Source organism: Musca autumnalis, unplaced genomic scaffold (assembly GCF_047663935.1).
Source record: "Musca autumnalis isolate F117 unplaced genomic scaffold, ASM4766393v1 scaffold_1, whole genome shotgun sequence".
NCBI lineage: Eukaryota > Metazoa > Arthropoda > Insecta > Diptera > Muscidae > Musca > Musca autumnalis.
In genome coordinates this window covers 282,912,788-282,927,556 of record NW_027411644.1, presented here as the reverse complement: position 1 = coordinate 282,927,556, position 14,769 = coordinate 282,912,788, and the positions used below count along the sequence as shown (strand labels likewise).

General features: G+C 40.7%; 1 protein-coding gene across 1 annotated transcript in view; it reads right to left on the bottom strand.

The window, feature by feature from the left end:
- Positions 1-5,399: 5,399 nt before the first annotated feature.
- The window catches only part of LOC141391302 (uncharacterized), a 58,824-nt gene continuing 49,454 nt past the window's right edge, over positions 5,400-14,769 (bottom strand). Inside the window, exons 5-6 of the mRNA XM_073964212.1 lie at positions 13,386-13,463; positions 5,400-7,320 (exon numbers count right to left, since the gene is read on the bottom strand). Of these exons, the coding sequence (XP_073820313.1) occupies positions 7,192-7,320; positions 13,386-13,463 (207 nt within the window). The 3' untranslated portion in view covers positions 5,400-7,191. The remainder of the gene's footprint in view (positions 7,321-13,385; positions 13,464-14,769) is intronic.

The following is a 14,769-nucleotide window of genomic DNA, read 5'->3' as shown; positions in this document are numbered from 1 at the left end:
TCCCCCTCAGTCACTGTAGAATAAAAATTTCTGTGACGTAATTTTCACCTAAAATTTTTTGGCGTAGAACGGTACCTCCCGATTTTCGGTATTTTGAAGGTTTTGGCCTCAATATCCCACCGAAATGGGTGAAATTTAGTATTTAGTCTTCGTGGGGGTATAAAACTTCCCACCTGAAATTTGTCGCTATGGGTCCACGCCTTCATATATCCCCCATAGAACGGTACTTCCCGATTTTCGGTTATGTGAAGGTTGTGGCCACCGAAGTGACTGAAATTTGGTATTTAGTTTTCGTTAGGGGTATACAACATTCCACTTGAAATTTGTTGTATAGGTCAACACCTTCATATTGTCCCTACAGAACGGTACTTCCCGATCTTCTGTATTTTGAAAGTTGTGGCCTAAATATCCCACCGAAATGGCTGAAGTTTGGTATTTTTTCATCGTTGGGTACATAAATTGTCGGTATAGGTCCACGCCTTCAAATATCCCCCATAGAACTGTACCTCCCGATCTTCGGTATTTAGAAAGTTGTGGCCTAAATATCCCACGGTAATTGGCTGAAATTTGGTATGTTGTCTTCGTTAATGATATTTGTCGCTATGGGTCCACGCCTTCATATATACCTCACAGAACGGTACCTCCTGATTTTCGGTATTTTGAAGGTTGTGGCCCGAATATCCGACCAAAATGACCATTAATCGGCTGAAAAACAATAAGGCAGCCGGAGCTGATGAACTTCCCGCCGAATTGTTCAAGACCGGTGGCGAAATGCTGGTAAGGAGTATGCATCAGCTAATTTGCGAAATTTGGCAGGAAGAAAGCATTCCCAACGATTGGAACCTCAGCCTACTATGTCCCGTACATAAGAAAGGAGACAAAACGGTTTGTGCAAATTACCGAGGTACAAGTCTCCTTCCCATCGCATATAAAGTGTTGTCGAGCATACTGTGTGAACGGTTAAAACCCATGGTCAATGAAATAATCGGGCCATACCAATGCGGTTTTAGACCTGGTAAGTCGACAAAGAAAAACAAACCCCTCTAAAGTTGACGAACCCCGCAAACGTTTTAAGGACCATGATCTGCGAATCTGCACCTGGAATGTTCGCACTCTTTATAGAGAAGGTGCAGTCTTCGCATTGGCAGACGTACTTGAAAAGTACAAGGCCGATATTACTGCCATACAGGAAATACGATGGATTGGGAAAGGCGTCACAACAACACCTAAAGGTGACGCACTGTATTATAGCTGCCATGACGTAAAGCATGAGTTTGGTTGCGGATTCGTAGTTAGTCGGAGACTAAAACATCTGGTATCCAGCTTCACCCCAGTGAATGAAAGACTTGCTGCAATTCGAATAAAAGCTAAATTCTTCAACATCAGCTTTATTTGCGCTCATGCTCCCACTGAAGAAAAGGACGAACAGACCAAAGATATATTTTACGAGCGCTTAGAAGAAACATACGACCGTTGCCCTGCCCATGACATTAAAATCATTCTAGGCGATTTTAATGCCAAAATTGGAAAGGAGAATATCTTTGGCCCAACAGTCGGGAAATTCAGTCTCCACAGTGAAACATCTGATAATGGTATGAGGCTGATAGACTTTGCAGCTGCAAAAAACATGGTAGTTAGCAGTACCAGATTTAATCATCTCGATATTCATAAGGGCACCTGGCTGTCTCCAGATCAAAGAACAAGTAATCAAATTGATCATGTTGTAATAGATGGAAGACATTCATCCAGCGTGTTGGATGTACGATCGTTCCGAGGCGCAAACATTGATTCGGACCACTACCTTGTTGCAGCAAAGGTACGTACCCGTCTAAACGTTGCAAATAAAGCACGAACAGACACAACGCGGAAGTTGGACATCGATAGGCTGCAAACACAACAGATAGCCACAGCATATTCCACTCAACTAGCCCAATTGCTTAACGCGAGCACTCCTTGTCCCGATAACATAACAGCACAATGGCAACATATTGCCCACTCCATGCAAACAGCCGCAAAATCCATACTTGGATTCCAGAGACCTCCAGAAAGGAATTCATGGTATGACCAGGAGTGTCGTGCTGCTACCGAAGAGAAAAATGCGGCATATAGAGCTACTTTACAATCAGTAGCAACGCGTAGCGCACGAGAGAGATATCGGGAGAAAAGGAGAGAAGAGAAACGTCTTTTCCGCAAGAAAAAGAGAGAAATGGAAAAGCGGGAGTGTGAACAAATCGAGATGTACAGGAGCCAGAATGAAGTCCGAAAATTCTACCAAAGAGTGAAACATCAAACAGATGGCTTTGGTACAGGCACATCCTCCTGTAGAGACCAGCAAGGTAATCTGGTAACAGATACAGACAGCGTGCTCAGGATATGGAAGGAACATTTCTCCAATCTGCTGGTATCCAATAGTAGCGAAGACGATGATACCACAGATCCAATCCCAGAAGATGGTATAGAATGTATACCGCCCGGCCAAGATGAGGTAAAAACAGCAATCAATCGGCTGAAGAATAATAAAGCAGCAGGAGCCGATGGCTTACCAGCCGAGCTGTTTAAAACCGGAGGCGACGCGCTGATAAGGTGTATGCATCAGCTAGTTAGCACCATCTGGCAGGAAGAACGCGTACGCGACGATTGGAACCTGAGCATCGTACGTCCCGTCCACAAGAAAGGAGATAAGACTGTATGCTCAAACTATAGGGGCATAAGTCTTCTCCCTATTGCCTATAAGATAGTGTCAGGGATATTGTGCGAACGACTAAAGCCAATGGTCAACGAAATAATTGGACCATACCAATGTGGCTTTAGACCTGGCAAGTCCACCATTGACCAGATATTTACCCTGCGGCAAATCCTAGAGAAGACCCAAGAGATGCAGATCGACACATTTCACCTTTTTGTCGATTATAAAGCAGCATTCGACAGTCCCCTCCGATCAAAGGTATTCCACGCAATGTCTGAATTTGGTATCCCCGCAAAGCTCATCCGGCTTTGTAAGATGACTTTAACTGATACTAGGTCCTCAGTTAAAATTGGAAAGAACCTCACCGAAGAATTTTGTACCAAAAGAGGTTTCAGACAAGGAGACAGCCTTTCGTGTGACCTATTCAACATTTTGCTGGAAAAGGTAATACGAGATGCAAATGTCAAAAGAAATGGCACAATTTACACCAATAGCCACATGTTACTTGCCTATGCTGATGACATAGACATCATGGGACGGTCAGTAAAGGAAGTAACTGATACCTTTAGGAAGGTCGAAGCAGAATCTGCGAAAGTGGGTCTGGCGGTAAACGGCGAAAAGACCAAATTGATGGTGTCGACGCGCAAAGCGTCCATAGAGCTCGGGCCAACTGTGGAAGTTGGTACCTACAATTTTGAGGTAGTTAAAGACTTCGTCTACCTCGGCACTGCCATAAACACAACAAACAACATCAGTTGTGAAATAAGAAGAAGAATTGTATTGGCCAACAGATGCTACTATGGTCTAAGTAAGCAATTTAAAAACAAAGCCACATCTCGTCAAACAAAAATAACACTATACAAAACGCTGATACTACCCGTGCTAATGTATGGCTCCGAAGCATGGGTACTTGCGCAAGCAGATAAGGCAGTGCTTGGTGTTTTTGAGAGGAAAATTCTTCGAAAGATCTACGGGCCGATTTGCGTTGACGGTGAATATCGACGTCGTATGAACCACGAGCTATATAAGCTATACAAAGACATGCATATAGTTAAACGTATCGAGATGCAACGATTGCGTTGGCTAGGCCATATCATGAGAATGAGCGATGATGAACCCGCTAAAAAGGCGTATGAATACATGCCACATGGCGGTGCACGCAGAATCGGTAGGCCTAAGCTTCGATGGAGCATACAAGTGGATGAAGAAATGGAAAGGCGCGGTATTCCAAAAAGTCAAGCGAAAAACAGAGAGGAATGGAGATCTTTTCTTAGTTCGGTCTATGGAACAAATGTTCTGTAATGGGCCAACTAAGTAAGTAAGTAAGTAAGTCGACAATTGACAAAATCTTCACACTGCGCCAAATATCGGAGAAGTCCCACGAAAGACAGATCGACACATACCACCTATTCGTCGACTATAAGGCCGCGTTCGACAGCCCAATTAGAGCAAAGGTGTTTCAAGCCATGTCTGAGTTTGGCATCCCTGCAAAACTAATTCGACTATACAGGATGACATTGGCTGACACAAGATCAGCGGTTAAAATAGGAAAGAACCTCTCCGCCTTTCAACACAAAACGAGGTTTCAGACAAGGTGACAGTCAATCGTGTGACCTATTTAATATCCTACTGGAAAAGGTCGTACGAGATGCGAATATATATACGGTCAGAGACAAAAACAGCACGATATACAATAAAGATGTAATGTTGCTTACATACGCAGATGACATAGACATAATAGGTAGATCAGCGCGAGCCGTAACAGCCACCTTTGCAAAAATTGAAAAAGAGTCTGCCAAAGTGGGTCTGGCAGTCAACGGCGATAAGACGAAGTTTATGCTATCAACACGCAAGTCGTCCAGTAGACTCGGACCAACTGTGGATGTTGATAACTATAAATTTAAGGTAGTAAATGACTGAAATAAAGAGAAGAATAATATTGGCCAACAGATGCTACTTTGGTCTAAATAAACAGTTTAAAAGCAAAACCACCTCTCGTCAAACAATACCTACACTTTACCGGACACTGATACTACCCGTTCTTATGTATTGATCTGAAGCATGGGTACTTGCGAAAGCAGATGAGGCAGAACTTGGTGTATTTGAGAGAAAAATTCTTCGAAAGATTTATGGACCAATATGCGTTGAAAGTGACCGACATCGATATAATAAAACGTATCGAACTACAACGATTGCGTTGGCTTGGCCATGTCAGCAGGATGGATAAAGATGGCCCCGCCAAAAAGGCATTTGAATACGAGCCACTCGAGGGTATACGCCCCAAGGGAAGGCCAAAACTCCGATGGAAAGACCAAGTTGAAGAAGATATCACAAAACATGGCGTCCAAAATTGGAGAAGTAAGGCAAAAGATCGGTGTGTTTGGGAATCTATTCTTAGTTCGGCTTATGGAACAAGACGTTCTGTTTAGTATAAAAGCTATCTAAGTAAAGGTCCACTTCTTGATATAGCCCACATAGAACGGTACCTCCCTATTTTCGGTGTTTGAAAGGTTGTGGCCTCAATATACTAACGAAATGGCTAAAGTTTGGTATGTAGTCGTAGGGGGTATAAAAACTTTTCACCTGAAATTTGTCGATATGGGTCCACGTCTTCATATAGCCCCCATAGGATGGTACCTCCCGATTTTCGGTATTTTGAAGGTTGTGGCCTCAATATTCCACCGAAATTGCTTACATTTGGTATTTAGTATTCGTTGGGGGTGTAGAACATTCCACCCGAAATATATAGGCCCAAGTTTTAACCACATTATCTTACCGAAATCTCCAAAATTTTGAAGTACGGTTTCTCATTAAAGGACTTTAACTTGGCATTTCGGATTGTCCAAGTGTGGAAAGACTCCACGAAAAAAATTATCATATATGTTAATTTTTTTGTATATTTCCAATAAGAAAGTACCTCCAGATTTTAAGTATTGTGAAGGTTCAACACACACAGGCCAAATTGAATGACGGCCAAGTGGTATTTCGGATTCTGAATGGGTAGAAAACCTCGATGTCTCAGTGGTATTAAACCTTTTTTAAAAGAAAGCGATAAACTTCCTTTAGCGTGGCGGAAGAGCTTAGTACTTTCATAAGCGAAAGGAAACTAACTACTAGATTTTACATTAATACATCTCATAGTGGAGGGTATAAAAAGTTCGACCCAGCCGAACTTAACGCCGTTCTTACTTGTTGCAAATATAGCGTTAAAAAATGTGGTACAGGGGAGCCTTCCTGAAATCAACAAAATATATAGCCTATTGTCATACAACCTGTACATTCTCTGACTTTCAGAACAATCGGTTGAGTAGATGTAACATATTTTAAAAAATAAATTTTTCTTTCCGCAAAAACTTATGTTACGAACGACATTTGATTTGTATTTATAATGATTTAACGTTTTTCGAAGATGTGCAAAGTGTATTTTTTTCTTGTCATTATTTCAAAATACACGTATGTATATTTGATACCACAGTGCCTAACCTGAGCTACATAAGTTGTGGATTTCAAATGCGTCCGTATTTTCCATCCACCATCCATCCATCCGTCCATGCATGTGAACAGACAGAGTTAAGTCGATAAATAACAGCAACAGACATTCAATTTTCGATGAGATTATGCAATGAAATGAAATTATTACGACCCTACACTAACACAAACACGATGTGCACATACACACACTCAAACAGAAGGAATGCTAGATTCTGTTGACCACTGAAGACCTAACTCTGCACAGAAAAACAAATTTATTGCGTGGACCAATATATTCATTGTGGAGATGTGGAGGAGGCTACACAACTACAGTCATTGACACTTCCTTAGATGTGGTGGCAATGCGTTTTACGCACATACTGAAAATATAAGAATAGGAAGGGTATTTTAACGGAAGGATGGAAGGAAGGAAATGGTTGGATAAACTGAAAAACATATCCATAGTCATAACAAATCAAGCAAACAACTCAATCACCGGTTCATATGTATATGCGATCGATCGCATTGGTTTGTCTTTCGCTTCATTCGGTTGCTTGTTGCTGGTCACTGGTATAACGACTTTATTGATTCTGTTTCTGTTGAACGGATATCTTTGGTGATACTGATACAGGATTATGGATTCTTTACTTATCCTGATGTTAATATCAATGGTGTTGTCCTATACGTCATGTATGATGATGATATGTTGTTGATTCTCTTGCATTGAATGAATTTTGATGATGCGGCAGTTGTACACGATTCTTATTTAAGGCCCATCTATGTGTCTCCCTTCCCACAAAATGTTTACTATACCGCTAGGACAAGTAAACCTACTTGTCACTGTTGGCATTGCCCACTGAATGAATGATTATGATTACATAATGAACGGAATGATGTTGTTTTTTGCCGCCCAGCTCGATGTTCGCCCACAGTAATTGCATTCGCATTTGTCATTCAATTCAAAGTGTATCGTCGTCATCGTCATCATCTTCTGTCGTTGTTTACGCCTTCACTCTTTTGCCGGGCCTGACAGCCTATGGATGTTTGGTGTAGTTGTTTAAGGACATGTCATTTGTTGTCACACTATGCGTGTTGATATCCTTACTGCGGTCATGTATTCCTCGGTCATGTTGTGACTTTTTTCGTGCATTTTGATTTTTTAGCTGCAATAAAAAAGGGGGAGAAAGAAGAGAAGAACAGAAAGCGAGAAAGTAGTTAAAATCACATGAAACTGTGTCGTTAAATAAAGTATGTTTTAATCGAATACTAAATGTCGCATCATTCGCAAAGGATGTCAGTTGGAAAGATGAACATGGAGCAGTAACTTCTTGTAATATTTTATGAGATTGTAAATATGGTGTTAGTAGTTTTACGGTAATAAAATGTGTAATTTTACTTAAAGTAAGTGGTACCATATGTAACTCGAGTCGAATGAAAAGTAATCATAGTTGCTATATGAGATATAGGGCCATTATTATTAGACAGCGGAATCCTATGCAAATGCATATAGGGTTAGGATGGTCGTAGAGAAAATTTGATTAGACTGAAACTCGTTTTATCACAAAATGAAACGAATTAGAAATTTTTGCATATTTTGCATATCATGCATATTTTAACATATTTGCATAAAATGAGCATATGCAAAAATATATACAAGGATTTGTGGTCCAAATATCCCACCGAAATGGCTGAAATTTGGTATTAAGTCTTCGTTGGGAGTATACAACTTTCCACCTGAAATTTGTCGGCATAGGTCCACGTCTTCATATAGCCCCCATAGAACAGTACCTCCCGATTTTCGGTATTTTGAAGGTTGTGGCCTCAATATCCTAGTGAAATGACTGAAATTTGGTATTTAGTCCATAAAACGGTACCTCCGGATTTGTGATATTTTAAATGTTCTTGCCTCAATATCCCTCCGAAATGGTTGAAATTTGGTATGAAGTCTTCCTTGGGGTATAAAACTTTCCACCTGAAATTTTTCGGTATAGCTGCACGTCTTAAAATAGCCCCCAAAGAACGGTACCTCCCGATATCCGGTATTTTGAAGGTTGTGGCCTCAATATCCCGCCGAAATTGCTGAAATTTGGTATTATGTCTTCCTTGGGGGTAAAGAACTTTCCACCTAAAATATGTCGGTTTAGGTTCAGGCCTTCATATACCCCCCATAGAACGATACCCCCCGATATCCGGTATTTTGAAGGTTGTGGCCTCAATATCCCGCCGAAATGGCTGAAATTTGGTATTATGTCTTCCTTGGGGGTAATGAACTTTCCACCTAAAATTTGTCGGTTTAGGTTCAGGCCTTTATATACCCCCCATAGAACGATACCTCCCGCTTTTTGGTATTTTAAAGGTTGTGGCCTCAATATCCCAGTGAAATGACTGAAATTTGGCATTTAGTCCATAGAACGGTACCTGCGGATTTCTCATATTTTGAAGGTTGTGGCCCAACATCCCTCCGAAATTCCTGAAATTTGGTATTAAGTCTTCGTTTAAAATTTGTATAAAATTTTCCACCTGAAATTTCTCGGTATAGGTCCACGTCTTTATATAGCCCCCAAAGAACGGTACCTCCCGATATCCGGTATTTTGAAGGTTGTGGCCTCAATATCCCGCCGAAATGGCTGAAATTTGGTATTATGTCTTCCTTGGCGGTAAAGAACTTTCCACCTAAAAATTGTCGGTTTAGGCCTTCATATAACCCCACATAGAACGATACCTCCCACTTTTTTGTATTTTAAAGGTTCTGGCCTCAATATCCCAGTGAAATGACTGAAATTTGGCATTTAGTCCATAGAACGGTACCTGCGGATTTCTCATATTTTGAAGGTTGTGGCCAAACTTCCCTCCGAAATTCCTGAAATTTTGTATTAAGTCTTCGTTTAAAATTAGTATAAAATTTTCCCCATTAAATTGTCTCTGTTAAGGTATTTTACCATCAGATTCTAAAGGCTTGGCCTGTTCGCTATAAGATTGATAGAAGCACGGCGTGCATGGTGTGAATAGACGAGTTGATAGGTCATATGTTGTTGTAGCAGTAGTTACATATAGTTTGTCTGTTCTCTCAATCGAGTTGCGTTTCCAGGTTCAGGAAGGATGCAACTTCAACTGGACGCCTCCATAGGGAACCGGCGGGATTATCAATTCTGGCCCCCGTAAAAATTAACGCGGCTATACCAATGCGATGTACTAATCAATGAGTGCATACCGATTCATATTAGCTCAATGATATGGGACCTAATGTTTATCGCCGAGTCCGAACGGTGTGTCTTAAGACTTGTAAAGAAATGTCGCCAATATTTCAATGAGGAGTATTTTGTCACCGTTTAAAATTAGATGTTGGTTGGACTTGGGATTGAAACCGGGCATTCAGCGTGCATGGCGCGTGTGCATAGCACTGCACCACGATCACACTATAATTTTGGATGGCGAATAAGCTCTAGAGGTTCTCTCTTGCATCTCTGGACGTTTCTCTATTTCTCTTTCTAGATTATTCAAAAGTTGGTGACATGGGTGACTATGTCGATAACATACGCAGCATTTTATTGTGTTGACATACAGTTTTGATCTTGTCCACATGTCAATTATCAATTGGCGACATGAGGTTACACTCAGGGCAAAATTTTATGAGGTTTGGAGTTTTACTAACATTATCAGACCAAACCGGTGCCGTATAGTTTACCAAGGTTTCCTTATCTGCACCCCAAGTTATAGCGCCTGCTCCTTAGCTTATCACATATAGATTTCCTTATGTGCATCCCAGCCTGGGAACATCGTCTTTGCTTCTTATCTTATCGCAGATAGTTGTGGCATATCAGGATGATCTACATAAACCGCATGTGACCCCTAAAATGTTGGGCTGATTTGTTGTCAAAATGTTTTCTGCGTAAAAAGTTTGGCTGCAGATTGGCTAGCTGATATTGCCAGGTATTTTGAGTGGATGGAACTAACAGGGTTAGCGTGTAGACATTGAGTTTATCGCATATATCATCAACAAATGGACTAGAAGCCAATATCGTACAAGCATCTGTACACTCGGCGATAAAGACATTCTTTGTGCTATTCTGCTTCCGGAAACCATGTTGGTGATCATCCATAAAGATCGGGAGGAGTACGGTCTCTGTTGTCTTTGCTACTGGCGAAAGGAGAGAGATTGTTCTGCTAGATTCTCTCTTGTCTCAACTATCCCGGGTTTCAGTAGCGGAACCACCTTGCCTATGTTGGTGGCTAACGACAAGTTGAGACCATGGGTCTTGACCAATTGCTTTGGATGATTTTGCTTTCGAATGACTTCTGCAATTTCAGCACTAAAGAGTTTTATCTTCGGCTGAAAGAGTTCTGATGCGACCGGAAATTCTTCTTTTCGTCCTATTACTTTCAAATTGCCTGTTTCCTTCTCGAATCTGTCACAACATCGTCGCCAAATATGTATGACATATGTCTAAGACTAAATGTGGTAACTGGAGAGCCATATCGTTGCTACCATCAATATTACAGATATTTAACAAAATAATATTGAACAGAATAGCAGATCCCTTGGAAAAAATGCTACGAAAAAACCAAGCAGAATTCAGAGCTGGTAACTCATGCATAGATCATATATGCACAACCAGGATTATAATTGAGCAATCGATTGAATACAATGCAAGTTTGTATCTGGCCTTCGTTGATTACGAGAAAGCATTCGATGTCACTAATAGAAGCTACATCTGGGAAGCACAAATTGTGAATATCATAGAAAAGAGTTACGAGGGAACAACGTCTAGAGTCTTACACGAGGGCAATGCGAGTGAAGCCTTCGTTACCACCAGTGGAGTACGTCAAGGCTGTACACTATCACCTTTACTCTTTATAACAGTTCTCGACACAGTATTGCAGACGACGCCGTATTACTGACAACCACATTTTCGGATATGCAGACCAAGTTAAATGCACTATCTGAGGAGTCTCTCAAAATTGGGCTTAAGATAAACTGCGGAAAAACAAAGACAATGAGAATCAACGCAAACAATAATACCCCGTTTAAAATCTATGACAAAGACATTGAAAATGTAAACCGCTTCGAATACCTAGGTATCACTTTATCTATATCGGGAGGAACAATTGAAGACGTTGAAAACCGCATACGAAAAGTGCAAGGTACTTTTGCGTCTCTTGCAAATATCTGGTCTGGAAACGATAGATCTAAAAACAAAAGTAGACATATTTAATGCGTGTGTAAAATCTACACTAATATATGGCTCCGAAACTTGGCTCGTCACCAGCAACATCACTAACAAACAGATGCCTCCGTAGACTTTTGAAAATATGGTGGCCGCAAACCATATCTAATGAGCGACTGTGGATAGTTACAAGGCAGCATGGAATAGGATCCGATATAACCAGAAGAAAATACGGTTGGCTTGGTTACTTTAAGGAAAAGCGTGGACGAAATTTCCCACTCGGCACTTAGATGGAATCCACAAGGACGTCGCAATAGAGGCAGACCAAGAACTACATGGAGAAGAACAATCATGTCAGAAACTAATCAAACTCTTGATCAATTACAGTATTTAGCAAACGATAGAAACAGGGTTTCTTTATCTGCACCCCAAGTGCTGCCGGCTAGGGACTTGAGGACCTTGTTCCTACATTTCAGTTTATCACAGATAGCTGTGGCATGCGAGGACGACGTGAAAGTGGTGTCGAATGTGACCCCTAGAATTTTGGTGCAGTTTGTGGTCGGAATTCTGCTACCATCGACCCTGATATCCAACTCTCTTCTATACTGCGCCGTCCATGTGGGGAACAGACTGGCCGTCGATTTACTGGTGGATATTTGCATATTCCTCGCGTGGAAAAAAGTGTTAAGATCGGTTAAGTAGGAGTTCAGTCTCTCACAGATGTCATCAGAGTAGGTACCATGATCGTACAATCATCCGCACACGTTACGATCTCATTGCCGTATGGAGGGGGCGGACTACAGGAAAGGTAGAGGTTAAACAGTTTCGCTCTATGGGGCTTCGATTTCTTGTTCCTGAATTCTACATACGACTGGGGACCACACATATAGTTGATTATCCAACATTTCAGACTTGGCCGGAGGGTTGTCTGGCCGGTGTCCTCGAATAGCGTGACTTTTGATAAGTCAACCGCCACCATCACTGTTCTATCATACGGCCGCTCCTGGTTGAGGCCTCGACAGATATGTCTGGAGATGGCGTGCAACGCTGTTGTCGTGCTGTGCTGCTTACGGAATCCATGCTCATGATCGGCAACTTGATAGCTATTCCTAATGCTGGGGAGGACTAAGGCCTCAAGGGTGTTCACTACAGGTGACAAAAGCGTAATCGGCCTGTACGATTTACCTTTGCTGGCATCCTTGCCTGGCTTCAGTAGCGGGACCACTCTGCCCACTTTCCAGACTTCGTGAACAATACGGGTGGCTAGCGACTGGTTGAGAACTTTAGTTAGGTACTCCACTCCCGGCTCATCCACCTGTTTCAACATTACCATGGAAATTTCGTCAGGGCCCAACGCTTTGGATGATTTAGTGTTCCTGATGGCATTCGCAACATTGCAAACTGTGGTTGTTCATCCTCGGCAGGAATGATGTCATTCGTCATTCCTTCGGTTTATAGTAGGTTTTTTCGAATTATGGATTACTAACCCAAACCATATTTTTATTACCTTTAACGTTGTCTTACATAGGCGAATTTGTTTTTGTGATTGCATTGTGATCCAAGGTTCATAGATCCTCGAACAGTTACTCCAAGTTTCTCCCCACATAATAAATTTAATTGTTTGTCGGATACTGTGCTCTTGAAATGTACTGACCAAAACCATGTACTGACCAAAACCATGTACTGGCCTTCCATATAGGCTTCATTAAAAATAAAATTTAATTAACATATTTGCATTAAACAGAAATTTTCAATTTTAAATTGAGATGCACAGTTCTGGTCACGTTCAACCACAAGCGTACATTTGTGAAATGTTCAAATCCCATTACAATGGCGAATCTTCACAAAATATGGTTTTGACAGGCACTTTGATGTAGCATTTAATCCTATTTGAAAGTATTTCTCTTGTTTTTGGTAGTGGTTAAATTTTTGAAAAAAAAAAACAAAAAAGTTGATTCATCCCACATACCAAAATCTCTGCCTTTCATTTCCTGTTTTGATAATTCCGATTGTTGGTTATTATTAAATTATACAAAATTTCATTTAACACTGTTCATATTTACCCTTTGTATCGTTTCTTCAAAATTCTGATGAGGTTCGACACGTTTCATGGTGCCACAGCTTTTCAGTTTTTCGGAAGTCTGAAAGCAAAAAAAAAAACAACAAAAAATATCAAAAATAGAAAAAAGTAAAGATAAAATGCAAAGTATTATCTCATTGGATTTTAAGCGGAATTCTTAAAAATGGCCAATCTCCAAAAAAGAACACCGTCGGCACCATCAGATCCACTACCACCACCATCACGTCGACACTTCACTAATTACTGCTACTCAGCTTTCAATGTTAAAAAGTGTTAACTAGTTTTTTGATGACAATTGTATGGCTTCAATTGTCCCAACCCGATTTGAGTGACAGTTTTTTTGCTTGTTTGTCAGAGGTCATCCTGCTGATGTTTCTGCTGCTTTAGAAATATGAATACCTTTAGTTGTCTTATTAATGTCCTTTTTCGTTGTTGTGGCTGTGGTTAGGTTTTTGTGGTCGTTCATCGTTGGCATTTTTGGGTTATGCTGACTTCGAAGTACTGGATACGATGATGGTGATGATGACGATGAGAACGTTGTTGATGCTGTTTTTTAATGTCTTGTTTTTTGGTTAACGGTTATGGTTTGGCAGCTGATGGCTTGCTTGGTTCTTTGATGACTGAGTGTTTTATGATCATCACCTGCAACCTTTGTCTCGGTGTGTGTTTCTATGTTGGGATAGATGCTGGTCTTTTGTTGTTCGTTTTCAATTTTATGCTACATTTTTTTCTTCTGTATGGACGTTGGTCTTCTTATTTATTTCCTGTCATTTTTTGACCAATGTCCCGTAAACCATGTAACCAAAACCGTAAAGAAAAGCAACAACAGCAGCAGCAACACCAAATATAACTACCTGGTGTGTTCATTATAAAAAAATAAATTGCTGTACCCATACACATGTCAAGCTAACCTAAAACTGCCATTGTGGACACAGATATTTGAATAGAAGTACAGTGTTTCAAAGTGAAATTTGTTTATATTTAATAAGGCTAAATGCCAGATTTGACAACTATGTAAGAAAGCAAAATTAGTGCATCGTAATATTTCTTTCAAAATTGCATTAAGTTCCGAGATAGAGTACATCGGTCCATCGGACAGGCGCACTTGGAATTAATAGAGGGTGTTCCTTAAGGCAGGACATTTGTTCATTTTAATATTTGTCATAAACTTGAATCAGATGGACCACATAGGACAACTGTTTTAAGTATCAACCCCACAAAAGTTCATAATGTTCGCTTGGGAGCATCTTGAGGAATGTTCAAGGAATGTAATCTTTGTGGTCCTGATTACAATGATATACTTATTTTCTAAATTAACGGCCCTAAGTCATTACCGATTATACCGATGAGGCAGGTATCACAAACCG